General features: G+C 49.2%; 1 protein-coding gene across 11 annotated transcripts in view; it reads right to left on the bottom strand.

Annotated features, from left to right (window-relative positions):
- Positions 1-13,813, bottom strand: part of SYTL3 (synaptotagmin like 3) — a 91,256-nt gene that overhangs the window by 33,207 nt on the left and 44,236 nt on the right. For 6 of the 11 annotated variants that reach the window (XM_081530149.1, XM_081530159.1, XM_081530157.1 and 3 more), the window contains 5 exons: positions 13,310-13,361; positions 11,997-12,069; positions 10,488-10,566; positions 8,887-9,011; positions 3,469-3,603 (listed from right to left, as the gene is read on the bottom strand). In XM_081530149.1, coding sequence (XP_081386275.1) covers positions 3,469-3,603; positions 8,887-9,011; positions 10,488-10,566; positions 11,997-12,069; positions 13,310-13,361 — 464 coding nt within the window. The remainder of the gene's footprint in view (positions 1-3,468; positions 3,604-8,886; positions 9,012-10,487; positions 10,567-11,996; positions 12,070-13,309; positions 13,362-13,813) is intronic. The other 5 variants (XM_081530151.1, XM_081530155.1, XM_081530152.1 and 2 more) reach the window with 3 other exon arrangements.

The raw sequence follows: 13,813 nt of genomic DNA, 5'->3' as shown, positions 1-13,813 counted from the left end.
GACCTTGGAGCCAAGACTGGAAGGGAGGGAAGGGAGTGAGACAGCCTGGAGCCTGGGAGAGGTAACAGCCCAAGGAACTGGGAGGCAGGCTAAGCGCAGCTGTTCAAGGACCAGCGTCCCAGAGAGGACTGGGCGAGGGGGCAGGTGTGGGCGGTGGGCAGCTGGCGGAGGGTCCCGGGGACCGCTGTGGGGCGGATCCGAGTCTGCGTGTCTACCTCTGTGTTGGTTTCTGGGCCTTGAAGGAGCTTAAGAGTCAAGTCGAGAGGACCCTGGACGAATTTGGGCTCCCTTAGAAGGAGGGTTTGGCCCGGTCCTCCTGCATCAGCCTTATCAAGGTTCAAGCTGGGGGACTTCCCTGGTGGTCCAGAGGTTGGGAGTCTGCCTTCCAGTGCGGGGAACGCGGGCTCCATCCCTGGTTAGGAAGTTGGTTTCCCACAAGCTGCATATCACAGCTACAAGAGCCCATGCTGCCCCAAAAGATCCCGCATGCCGCAACTGGGACCTGATACAGTCATAAATAAATACTTGTTAATAATAAAAAAAAAAATCTCAAGCTGGCTGGAGTCCGTACGTTAGCTGGGGTGGAGGCAAACTTTCCATGGGTCTTGGAAAAGCTCCCAGAAGCTGCTCCTCTGCCTCCCCTGTCCGTACCCACCACGGGGTTCAGCCCCAGGAGAGAATGTTCTGGAGCTGCCCTTGCTTAAGCTCCCCCTCAGGGATGTGTTCATTCAGTGTTTTCACCTTTCCCCTTTCCAAACTCTTCTCCAGGATAAACAACACCCATCCCCCAACAGCAGCAACCTGAGAGGCCCTGGCAGGACCATCCCGGACACTCAGGACATCCAAGAGAAGGAGGGCCATCCTGTCTGGCTCCGCTAGGACCGCGGCTGTGTGACCCAGGGCAGGAGGCTACCCAGGGCAGGAGTTGGGAGGGTCCCACAACTGGGGCTGCGAGAACTGAACGGCACATCCCAACTGCTAAAGAATCCCTAACAAACGATGTATTTCACTTGGATTTGAAATTGACAGGGCTCAATTTGCATGTTTATGTGTGCATGAATCTCCTGGTACGTGCTGCTCAGTCATGTCAGACTCTTTTTGAACCCATGGGCTGTAGCCCACCAGGCTCCTCTGTCCATGGGATTTCCCAGGCAAGAATGCTGGAGCGGGTTGCCAATTCCTCCTCCTGGGCATCTTCATGACCCAGGGATGGAACCTGCATCTCCTGCATTGCAGGTGGATTCTTCACTACTGAGCCACATGGGAAGCCTGAATCTGCTGGGGCTCTTTCTAAATTATAGATTTGGGCTCCAGAAGGCTAGAGATTTTGATCTTTGACAAGCTCCCAGGTAACCCCGGTGTCCCAAACTTTGAGTAGTGAGGGCGTAGAGCAGTGGTTTTGATGGAGGCGGGACCACCCACAGGAGCCAGTGGTTGGAGCCAAAGGATGGGTTGGGAGCTGCCAGCATTTTGTGGATTGAATCAAGGATGTTGGCGATTCTTCAAGGTCTAGCCTGCTTCTGCTGTGACTTCTGAATATTCTGCTGGACATTCATGGAGATGGGGGAAGTTTATCATTTTCTGACATGGACACTATTTTTCATAAAAATACAGCCACCCCAAGGCTAAAGTACCACAAAGGTTAGAATACTAGCTCTGGACCATGCTCCTTGCCACTAAAGGAGCTGGAAGGTGAATCAAGATGCTGGTTTCTAGAAGCTGAGTTCTTAATCACTGTATTACACCACGGAAGGTGAGCATCCATTTGATTACCAAAGCAATCCAGTGAAATAAGAACAACAACTCTGATACCATCTCCTTGATGAGGACTCTGAAGCTGAGGGAGTTTTTGTGACTGTTTATTTTTTTAATTAATTAATTTTTTATTGGAAGGACTGATGCTGAAGCTGAAGCTTCAGTACTTTGGCCACCTAATGCAAAGAACTGACTCCTCGGAAAAGACCCTGATGTTGGGAAAGATTGAAGGCAGGAGGAGAAGGGGATGACAGAAGATGAGATGGTTGGATGGCATCACCCACTCAATGGACACGAGTTTGAGCAAGCTCTGGGAGTTGGTGATGGACAGGGAAGCCTGGCGTGCTGCAGTCCATGGGGTTGCAAAGAGTCGGACACGACTGAGTAACTAAACTGAACTGATTTTTTATTGGAGGAAAATTTCTTTACAATATTTTGTTGGTTTCTGCCATATATATCAACATGAATCAGCCTCAGGCATGGGTATGTCCGCTCCCTCTTGAGTAATTGTTTGAGATCACTGAATACATTAAAGAGCTTTAACTGAAGCCTCAGTGCCCCTCACCCAAGGTTCCGTCTTACATATTTAATACATATCATGGGTTTAGACACAGAGTAAACATTCATGCAATGTTTTTGAATAACAAGTGAATGAATAAAAAGGCATGCCTATGAAAAGACTCTACCTTTAAAACATTACAAGGCGAGCTCAAAAAAAGAGCAAAGTTGGAGGACTTAAACGACCCAACTTCTTACAAAGCTACAGTAATCACGTCAGTCTGGCCTTGGTACAAAGACAAACAGGTCAGTGGAGCAGAACAGAGAACCTAGGAGAAGGTCTGCACTGACATGGTCCTTTGCCTTTCAACAAAGACACCAAAGTCAATGGAAAAATCAGAGTCCTTTTTCTAACAAACGGCACTGGAATAAACTGTATTCATATGTTGGAAAAAACGAATGTCAACCTGCACCTTTCACCATTCACAAAAATTAATGAGCTGGAGCAGGGACCACACATAAAAGCTAAATTTTCATAAAAGCTTCTAGAAGAAAACATGGCAGAATATCTTCATGACTTGTGGGTGGATAAGACAGAGAGGACTTCCCTGGTGGTAGAGAGGTAAGAATCCGCCTGCCAATGCAGGGAACACGGGTTCGATCCCTGGTCTGGGAAGATCCCACATGGGCACACATCTAAGCCCCTGCACCACAACTCCGGAAGCCCACACACCCTAGAGTCCAAGCTCCATAACAAGCCCACACTCCAAGGCCACCACAAGGAGAAGCCCCTGCACTGCAACAAAGAATAGCCCTCACTCTCTGCAACCAGCAACGAAGCAACCAAGACTCAGCACAACCAAAAATAAAAAGCAACTAATTAAAAAAGACAGAGAAGTAACCATGCAAGAAAAACCTGATGAATCAGACTTCATCAAAACTAAATACTTCTCATCTTAAGACACCATGACTTACTATGAATTACTCTCTGCATGTATGAATATGCTCACAATAAGATGTAAAAGAGAAAACCACCAAAGATTAGCAAGTTTTTTTTTCCCCAGCTGTCAATCTAAGTAAAATATCACCTCAGCACTACACTGTACTCCAGTTCATCCCCCAAGACGGCCCATTACTCGTACCCTTGCCGACCAATCCAATTTGACATCATGACAACCACACAGCACAGGTCAAAGATTATTAGATGAGACTCACCTGTCTCAAGCCTCCTGAGAACAAAGTGTTGAGCACTGGACTGGATGAGATGTCTTCTTGCTTCAAAACAGGGCTTGTAGAGCGTCTGGGGCTCTCTGGACTGAGAGGTTTCAGAATATCTGGTGTGCTGACCTTCTGAAAAAACAAACAAACATAAAATTAATAGAATGGTCTTCATTTCAATTTGGTTTTGTTCAAATGTGATGACTTCAATGAGCATGGCCTGCATGTTGCTAATATGTAAACTTCCAGGTGCTGAATAAAAGGGCACGCTTCCATGTGGATAAACCAATACACACACACACACAGTCACAAGGCAGACATCATGGAGCTTTGAGACATTCACAAACAGTGACGGGTGGGTTACTAAAGTATGAGTGAGTGAAAGTTGCTCAGTTTTATCTGACTCTTTGTGACCCCATGGACTGTAGCCCGCCAGGTTCCTCTGTCCATGGGATTCTCCAGGCAAGAATACTGGAGTGGGTTGCTGTTCCCTTCTCCAGGGATCAAACCCAGGTTTGCCTGCAAACGCATTGCAGGCAGATTCTTTACCATCTAAGCCATTAGGGAAGTACTTAAGGATTAGTACAAGTCTTAAAGAAACTGTAGTCCATATTTGACCTTCACAATGACAAAGGCATTTAATCACATGAAATACAGTATTCGGCCTATCAGGCAGAATTTCATCTCGGACATGCTCATTTAAAAAGGAAAAAAAATCAAAATATGTCTCTAAATTGAACAAAAATATTTTATAGTTGGGACTTCTATAATGTGTACAGCTTGTGCTTTCAAACATGGTAGCCACTAGTCACATGGGGGTATTTAAATTTCAATCAAATCAATTCAGCTTCTTGTTTGCACTAGACACATTTCCAGGGCTCAGTAACCACATGCAGCAGTGGCTAGGAAGTTCTATCTACAGGGGTCCCCAACCTCCAGGGTCTAATGCCTGATGATCTGAGGTGGCGCTGATGTAATAATAATAAAGAGCACAGTAAATGTAATGTTCTTGAATCATCCTGAAACCATTCCTGACCCCCAATCCCCAGCCTAGTCTGCAGAAAAATTGTCTTCCATGAAGTCCGTCCCTGGGGCCAAAACAGCTGGGGACTGCTGTATCAGACAGTGATGGTACAGAGCAAGGAGGGGGAAATCTCTTCTTGGTTGAAAAGACAAAGTTTCCAAATTGAGACTTTAGACTGTGGCACTGGGTTGGAAGTTCAACTTGGAAATATAAACAGTTGCACTATGGTCATAACTGTCAGGAGTGAAAAGCTGAGACTAGCATAGAAGAGATGAAAGATGTGACTGCCTCTATAACATTTGTTCATGCTCTCAAGTCTCAGAACTCAACTCGATTCCATCAGACATTTGTTAAAGCAACGCTGCGTTCAATGTGCCACTCTAAGTCCTGGGGGCAAAAGGAGGAGGGGAAGGCCGAGAAGATGCTTTGTCTGTTCTCCAAGGACTTACTGTGTGTGTGTGTGCTTGGTCACGTCTGCCTCTGCGATCCCATGGACTGTAGCCCGCCAGGCTCCTCTGTCCATGGCACTTCCCAGGCAAGAAGACTGGAGTGGGTTGCCATTTCCTGCTCCAAGGGATCTTTCCAAGCCAGGGATCGAACCTGAGTCTCCCGCATCTCCCGCATTGGCAGGTGGTTTCTTTACTGCCGAGCCACCTGGGGAGCCCCCAAGGGGTCACGAGCTCGTCAGATACAAACCATTAAAATGGAGGCACGAACCAAGTGAGAGGGACAGAGAGGTAGGGCGCGTGCAGGAGGGGCTCCTGGGGTGGCCTTCAGTGGGAGTGTGACCTGAGTCGGTACTGAAGGCTGGTTGGGGAGAGCCCCAAGGTTAGGGTACCCCAGGATGAGGGGCTATCATGATGCTCAGGTGTGGAGCAGGTCCATGTTCCTGGACCTGCTAGAGGCCAAACAACTGCAGAGACCATAGAGGCCAGGCAGAACCCTGGCCATGAGAGCACGCACGCCCAGTAATGTGTGAGGTCCTCCAGGGAATAGGCAGCTCAGGGGCACTAAAGGGAGGGCACAGGGCAGGAGACAGGGGGCTGGAGGAACCTGACACCCAAGGGGAGGATTTCAGAAATGAAGGTGTTCAAAAAGGAGACTATAAGACAAGGCTCACCTGAAATTAAAGAAATGCAGATTTTTAAAAATTGTCTATCAGCTTCCCGTATGGCTCAGTGGGTAAAGAATCTGCCTGCAATGCAGGAGATACAGGAAATGCAGGTTTGAGCCCTGGGTCGGGAAGATCCCCCTGGCGAAGGAAATAGCAACCCACTCCAGAATTCTTGCCTGGAAAATCCCATGGACAGAGGAGCCTGGCGGGCTACAGTCCATGGGGTTGTAAAGAGTCAGACATGACTGAGCAACTAACACAGTAAATTAGCAATTATTAAAATAACAAGTATAAAGTTTAGTGTTTGCAGAAGTGCTAGAAAACAGCTACGCCGCTCCTAGGGTTCGTGCAGACTGAGTCAAGCCCAGAGGAGGGCAGTTCAGCAGCAGAAATTCACTTCTTGATGAATCCTGGCCCAGAAGATACTTGCCGGAGAATTTCTGCACCTCAAACTTCAAGGATAGAGACTTAACTTGGAAGCAATCCTGACCTGCTCTCTCTGGGATTTCTCATCCCGGCATCATTTTAAGACAACCATTTTCTATTTCTGTGTCTCAGTGTCACCCCCGGCAGAGGGGCACTGGCGTCCCCCACTTACAAAGGGCACCCACTGAGTTACCTCTTTACTGCTGGCGAGAGGCTCCTATATGTTCCAATGGCAGTGTGAGTGGAACTGTCGCGAGCTCACCAGCTAAGGCGTGTGTAACTGCAGTCTGACAAACATCCTATTTAAAGATGTGCTCTTTATACGCCGACCGGGTAATTATTCAGCATTTATAGATCATGCCATAATTACTGAGTACTTTATAAACATTTGGCTAAATTTCTCTTTAAAACAGCCACAACACCAAGCAATGTAGGGAGAAAGAATTCCTACAGAAAGTCATGAGCGTATCCTGCCAAGAGTGTGGCAGTGAAGTGGACACACGGAGACAAAGGGTCTACCCAGTTGGGGGCTCTCTGGCCACACACCTCCACCCCATTCTCCCGGCTTCTACCCTTGGGCACCGCCAGCCCTTCAGACAACCTTGCAGTCGGCCGGCAGGTCCCCCCACGGCACGAGCAGCCGGGGATGGTGATGTCACATTGCATCACTTTAGAAGGTCAGGAATGAAGCATATGGATACTTGGGATGCCCCAGCACCTGGTACGTGACATCAGAAGCGGGAACCATGCAGGTCTGCAAACCTTGCTGGTATCTACTGGCAGGAATCTCAGGAACGCTCTCGGGGGTGGCCTCCACCTGGCCCTGCCACTCTGACTGCGTTACCCCCCGGCCATCCCTTGGCCCCCGAGTCCTCATCTTTAATGGGACAGTAACAGCCCAGGCTTCACAGGGGTTGTTTAAGGATTTAAAAAGTTCCTTTGTCCTCCTTAGGTGGAGCATATGATGAAGAGTAGAAGTTAAGAGTCGGACGAACCTGGGGTGTATTCTTGGCTCCACCTTTCATGAGCCATGGCTATGAGACAAGGTGGTTAACCTCGCACTAAAACTCAGGTTCTAGATATTTATCATGGGAGCAGCAATATCTTTCCCAGGAATTTAAATGGCAACCCACTCCAGTATTCTTGCCTGGAAAATTCCACGGACGGATGAGCCTGGTAGGCTACAACCCATGGGGTCGCAAACAGTCGGACACGACTGAGCGACTTCCCGCTCCCATTCAAAATGTGATCAAGTACTGGGTTGGCCAAAAACTTCATTCGGATTTTTCCATAAGACCTTATGGAAAAATCCAAACGAGTTTTTTGACCAACCTGATAAATAACACACATTCCATCCGCCCAGAACACAGTGTCACCTAAACGCACGCTGACCCTCTCCTCCACCTCTTGATTCAGGAACGTCAGTTGGGACAGTGTTCATGTGGGCACGGGGGAGCCAAGAGGAACACACACTTGTTTGCACTTCAGAGTCTCAGAGACCTTCCAAATACACGTCACGCCCTCTCCACGGCTTGCCCTTACAGCGAGGCCGCAGACCACCTGCTGGTCCCCAAGCCCCTCAGAAACACACCTGAGATCCTGCGTCTCACGCCCACAGCCACATCTAGTGACTCCGAATCTGCACTTCAACAAGACCCCCAAGTGACTTGCATACACGTTAAAGAGGAGAATCAGTGTTCAGCCTCCAAACCAAGACTGACTGATCCCCACCTCCCATTTCTGGTTCTGTAGCCAGGGGTCTGTGACAATCTCCCTAAGCCTCCATAAATGCAAACAGGGTCACGTGACTACCCACCTCAGCGTGGTATGAGGATAAAAGGTAAAAGCTTTTAGCAAAAGCCTGGCACAGAGTAACACGTACTAGCAATCTAGATTTATATTTAGATAAACTGCTACCTAAGTTATCTCAGGGGATCTTTGCAAGAACACTGTGCTGTTCCCAGAGGAACAGGTAATATCATCTTCATTCCCTGAGGGGATGGGGAGGGGCTTTTGGATGCTCAGGAGGTCATGTGATGACCTGGTGGATGGAGGCAGAATTTAGCATCTTGAGAGTGCGTGGAAGTCCCAGCAGGAGAGAGAGGTTACCCTCACCCCTTTGCCTACAGAACAGTCTGTGTGGGGACACCCTCAACAGAGCCCAGTATTGCAGAGAAGGGCACCTGTCCTCTCTAGCCAACCGGAGCTGTCACATCCACTCTGCAAACAGCCAGGTGGTGGTACTTGCCACGGCCAGGTCACCTCGGCCGCACTGGAATCCAGGTTTCCTGACCCTAAAGTCCGCTTTCCCTCACACTCCAGCACATCTGCTTCTGGCTCGGTTAATCCTGGTGGGAAGAGTAATTCTTTCCCTACAGGCCTTTGTCAGGTGAGATCTCTTCCGGGGGAGGTACCTGCAGAGTCTCCCTCACGACCGCACCTGGACGTGCAGCGTTTAGGGTTTCAACAGTTTCAGAGATCAGGACAGATTTTAACCAGAGGTTGTTGGAAGCAGGACGTGCCAGCCTCTGGCCTGAGCGAGTGTATCCACAGACCAGGAATAAGTGGGCACAGGGCAAGACTGCAGCTGAGCCTTTGTGCCTGGCGTGGCCTGGAAGCCTTAGGGGGCTGCGGGGGTCACGTGGAAGCCTTTCCCTGTTCTGAACCACATTTCAAACTCAGCACAACTGAATTTTAATCTTCATTTGGCCAGCACCCCCACCCCACCCAATGGAGAGGTTTATAAGTGTTTTTTAGACTGCTTGCTGTCTAGCTTTGAAATAAAAGGACAGAGAACTCTATAGAGAAAACGGGCAGGCATTGGGGCGGCCGGCGGGGTGGCCTGGGATACCCTGGTGCTGACGTTGATCGCCGTGTCAGACTGGCTCCTCCTCTCCGGCCGGCCCTCATGCTGCCTGGGGATCGTCTCCGGGTGCTGCTTGTCAGAGGTCATGTCATTCTGGGACTTGGAGAGTTCTAGAAAAGAGATACAAGGAAGATAGGTGGGAGCACACAGCTTTGCTGAGACCTTCCTCCAGGATTTCCGCACCCTGAGCTCTGGGGCCCAGAGGAGAGTCCCTGACATCCCACTGGATGTGGGACCCCGGCATGGGACAGGGGGGCTGGTTCCTGAATGGTGATCATGTGTCCCCTGGTCTCTGCAGGCAGGGCTGCCGTCCAGGGGGCAGAGGGGGTCCAAGGCCAACCTCCCCACCAGGTTATCTCAAATTTAGGCCATTATACCTCCCAAGTGTCTGGTTGTCCAAACCCAAAGAAGGCAGCTAAACAAACCAGCTGGGTTTTTAGGGGCTCCTTACAAAGATTTTACTATTAAATACCACTTCTTGGGGTATAAATAAGCCTTGGGGTATCCTTATAACCATTTCCATAAGCAAACCCTGAAAAGATGACTTAAAATTTTCTTTGCAATACAGTAGTTTAGAATTAAGATGAGTAAAGGAAGGAGGAAGGAATCCCACACGGCAAGTGCCCCTTCAAAGGTGAGTGTGTCCTTTAAAAGGCTTCCTTTTCCCAGGAGAGCCTTGTCACTCTAACATGGACCTTGAAACCACTCAACACTCAACAGAAATATAATACAGTTCACAAATATCATTTCAAATTTTCTAGTGGCCATATACTAAAAGACAAAAAGAACCAGGCAAAGTTAATTGTATTATAATTATATTTCATTTAATGCAACATATCCAATATATTAGGACTTCCCTGGTGGCTCAGACGGTAAACCATCTGCCTACAATGTGGGAGACCTGGGTTCAATCCCTGGGTTGGGAAGATCCCCTGGAGAAGGAAATAGCAACCCACTCCAGTATCCTTGCCTGCAAAATCCCATGGACGGAGGAGCCTGGTAGGTTACAGTCCAAGGGGTTGCAAAGAGTTGGACACGACTGAGCGACTTCACTTTTACTTTCATTCAATATATTGTGAAAATATATTATCAGTATTAAAATTATTAATGAAAAATTTCACTCTTTGGCCAACAGCGAGTCTCCTGAATCCAATTTACTCTGGCCACATTTCAAGAGCCACATGAGATCAGAGCTTATCATATTGGATGGCGCCCCTTCAGAGCACCCCTCTGTCTTGTCCCCACGCTGTTTATTAGTATCTCCCGCGAGTACTGGGCAGGGCTGAGTCTGTGTGTCGTCTCTGTTCTCTGGATGAGACGCCCACGTTCCCCTTTCCCCCAGGATACGTCAGAGTCGCTCCTCTCTGAGCAGTGCCGTCCATAACGCTGTCAAGTCTACCCGCTGGAACCTTTGGGGCCTCCTGCTCTGCTGGCTGCTAGAAAGGCCCCGGCACACGCCAGGCCTTCAGAGCTGTTGGGGATGCAGATACAGGGGACGGGGGAAGGGCCCTGGCTTTCTCCAGGAGCCGGTGTGCGTGCCTGGCCTGCAGGGCAGTGCGAGAACCTCCAGAGAGGCAGCCACTTACTTTTCATGTGGGTGGTGACAGACAGAAACAAATTTTCCACGGACTTATTGAATCCTTTAAACTGACCGAGTTCCTGCAACTAAAGCAGAGACAGAAGGAGAGAGAATGAGACTTCTGTCTGATGACCGGTGTTTGCTCCCGCAGGCTCCAGGCCACCAACCCCCAAACGCCTGCATGTGTGGTGTGTGGGTTCTCAGGGTGCACGCAGGTGTGTCGCATGCGTGTCTGGGGCATGGGCCTCTCGGGAGGGAGGAGCCCTCTTTATTCAGCATTTGTCCTCTGAGTTTTGACACCTGCATTAAAGGAAGGGGCAGTACCGTGTGGTTGTCAACAAGCTAACAACTACCTCATAGAAATAAGCACGGACATGTCATGGGCTCAAAGACTGCAGTGAGTAAATTCTTGCTTCTCTAGCCTCCTTCTCTTACGTCCCCAAGCCCAGCTCTGCCCAGAGGGGATGTCAACGTGAGCAGAATGCACGTGACACAAAGGACGGGGTGAGCAGCCTGGAGCCAGGGGCTCCCAATGCAGAGAACAGAGAAAAAGGAAGAGAAAGAACAGAAATGAGACCACCCCCCTCTGCAAGTCTCATCCATCCGTCCATCCGTCCACCCGTCCATCCATCCCAGTAATATGTCTTGAGCACGTCTGTGCTCAAGTAACTTCAGATAAATTACTCTCAAAGAGTAAAGGAAACCTCTCCCAAGGAGAAAGTAGAGCAGGATTTTGAAGGTCACTCTGGGGTCTCAGTCTGAAACTGAAAAAAAGAATTCTCTCACCAGCAGACGTGTCTATCCTCCTGTGTACAGATGGAGTTACTCCCTTTCATACGCAGAATAATAAATAATCAAGACCACGTGTTTCCATGGCACTTTACAGTTTCCAAGTACCAGCACAGACATTATTGGGGTGATTTCTCACACCAGCCGTGGGAGGCGAGCCAGATGGGTATGATTATCGCCACCTCCCAGGTGGGAGCCCAGGTAAGTCCCCCAGGATCACACAGCTAATTGCTCTGGATGGGAAGAGTCCTGGTCTTCTTTACGCTAAGCGCCTACAAACACTCAAAGACACGCATATTTCCACACGTACTCCCACATCTGTGAGTCACACGCCTGTGAATTAACCTGTATTTCCCTTTCCAACCCCCAAGGGCGCCTGACACATGGCAGCCCATCCAGCCCCCACACTCAACGGCACGGTTAGGGGACAGAAGCATCAAAATGACAAGAGTGAAGAGATAAGGATGTGGGGTGCAGGCAGAAGATGAGTCCACTGACAATGCGGGGCGTGGGGGGTGGTCCCATGGCCCCCCAAGGCGTGATGGAAACCCAGACACCAAGCAGAGCCCAGCATCTCTAGCCTCCTCTGGGGCCCCCCTTCCCTCCTGGCCTCGGGACCCTCCAGCCGAGGTTGGATCGCCCTGCCACGAGGCTCAGCCTCTCAGCCGCGTGTCCGTCCGCATCCCTCCGCTGTCCCCACCCAGCGGGCACCGGACGGGCGCATTACCCTGGCAGGGCCGCCGCTACACTGGCTTTCACTGAGAGGCGGTGGAGTAGGAGGAACCACGGAGATTTTGTTGCTGAGGAAAAACACAGGGATAAGAAATGGGTTGTGAGTCTTACGGTGTATACAACATTCACATTTATCTTGTAATTCAAGTCCTCTGCCTTTCTGCAAAAAAAATACTTCCTCACTTTTTAGAAGAGGGCCCAGCAGCCTGCTGGATCCACTCCGCACAGGGCCAGTTCCTGGGGTCTGAACGTGGGAGACGCAGTCCCATGGCCCCAGGCCTGGGCATTGTACTCCAGCTGTGCTTTCACAAAACAGCTGGGGAGCTGGGGCCTGGCTGCCCTGGCACCCAGACTTCACACGTGGGCACCACGTGGACCTGAGCATCCTCTCAGTGGGCAGCACCCAGCAGAATGCCCCAGATGCCAGGGATGTAAAAACCGACCGTAAGAGGAATCATAGGTTTATGCTGGAAGAAGGTGGCGGGGGGACGGATGGAGCAAAACGATGAAAAATCCGGAAACTGGAAAGTCTCACCACAAACAAAACAAAACAAAAGCTGCTGGTGGAGAGTTTTCAAGAACACTTTAATAAAGTCGGCATAGTCGGGTGTGTGAATTATTGCTTGCTTCATGATGGCTGGGTGTTTAGAATTTTGTTTATAAAGTTACTATCTCTCAGGCCATTATTCAAATCCACCAATGTTCATTCCACAAATGTCTCTAAAGTGTCAGGCACTGGGCAAGATGTTGGGGACATGAATGATTCGTAAAGGCAAATGCTTGGTTTAGAATCTCATTGGTGTGTGCATGCTCAGGTCAGTCATGTCTGACTCTTTGCCACCCCATGGACTGTAGCCCACCAGGCTCCTCTGTCCATGGGATTTTCCAGGCAAGAATACTGGAGTGGATTTCCTCCTCCAGGGGATCCTCCCGACCCAGGGACTGAACCCGAGACTCTTGGGTCTCCTGCATTGGCAGGCCGATTCTTTACCACTGAGCCACCCAGGAAGCCCTGAACCTCATTGGACATGCCATCAAAAACAATATTTCGTTTCCTGAAAACATATCAGGAAAATTCAAGAAACAAAATGTCTTGTGAGAAAATTCTATGCTTGATCCTTCTAGCTTTTCGTAAGAATGTGGAAATATCTCTGAATCTTCTCCAGGCACTCTTGATCATCTTTTTTTTTTAAAGTTACATTCCAAAGCAGTGACATCTGAAAGTCAGGAGGTCTATAGTTCTTTCAGTGAGTCCTCTGTGCTCCAGCCACAAGGGCCCAGGACAGCCTGGCCTTTGACAACACTCACCTCAGCTTCTGATAAGATTGCAAGAGCTTTGCTCCGGCTGTCTCGTGCTTGCCTGGAAGAGATATCGGTAAAGGTCATTTATTAGTAAGAATACAATGCAGATGATGGAACTACAGGATATAATACATTAAAATTATTATTTTCCTAAGAGTGCATCTTATGATTAAAAAGTAAGAGACAATTTTGGCGTGTGTGCTCTTGCTCAGTCATAGTCGACTCTTTGCAACCCCAGGCTCCTCTGTCCATGGAGTTTTTCAGGCAAGAATATGGGAGTGGGTTGCCATTTCCTCCTCCAGGGAATCTTCCTGACCCAGGGATCGAACCTGCGTCTCCGTCTGCTTCTGCATTGGCAGCTGGATTCTTTACCACTGAGCCACCTGGGACTTTGTACATTTTACTGAAAAATCATGAAACTGTACATTTAAACAGGTGAATTTTGTGTTATCTAAATTACATTCCACTAAAGCTGTTGTTCCATACACACATACACCCACACACTGTATG

This window comes from Giraffa tippelskirchi, chromosome 9, assembly GCF_054371585.1.
Source record: "Giraffa tippelskirchi isolate mGirTip1 chromosome 9, T2T-mGirTip1v1.2.pri, whole genome shotgun sequence".
In the NCBI taxonomy this organism is placed as follows: domain Eukaryota; kingdom Metazoa; phylum Chordata; class Mammalia; order Artiodactyla; family Giraffidae; genus Giraffa; species Giraffa tippelskirchi.
The sequence above is the reverse complement of the archived record's forward strand: the minus strand, read 5'-3'. Positions and strand labels throughout refer to the sequence as shown.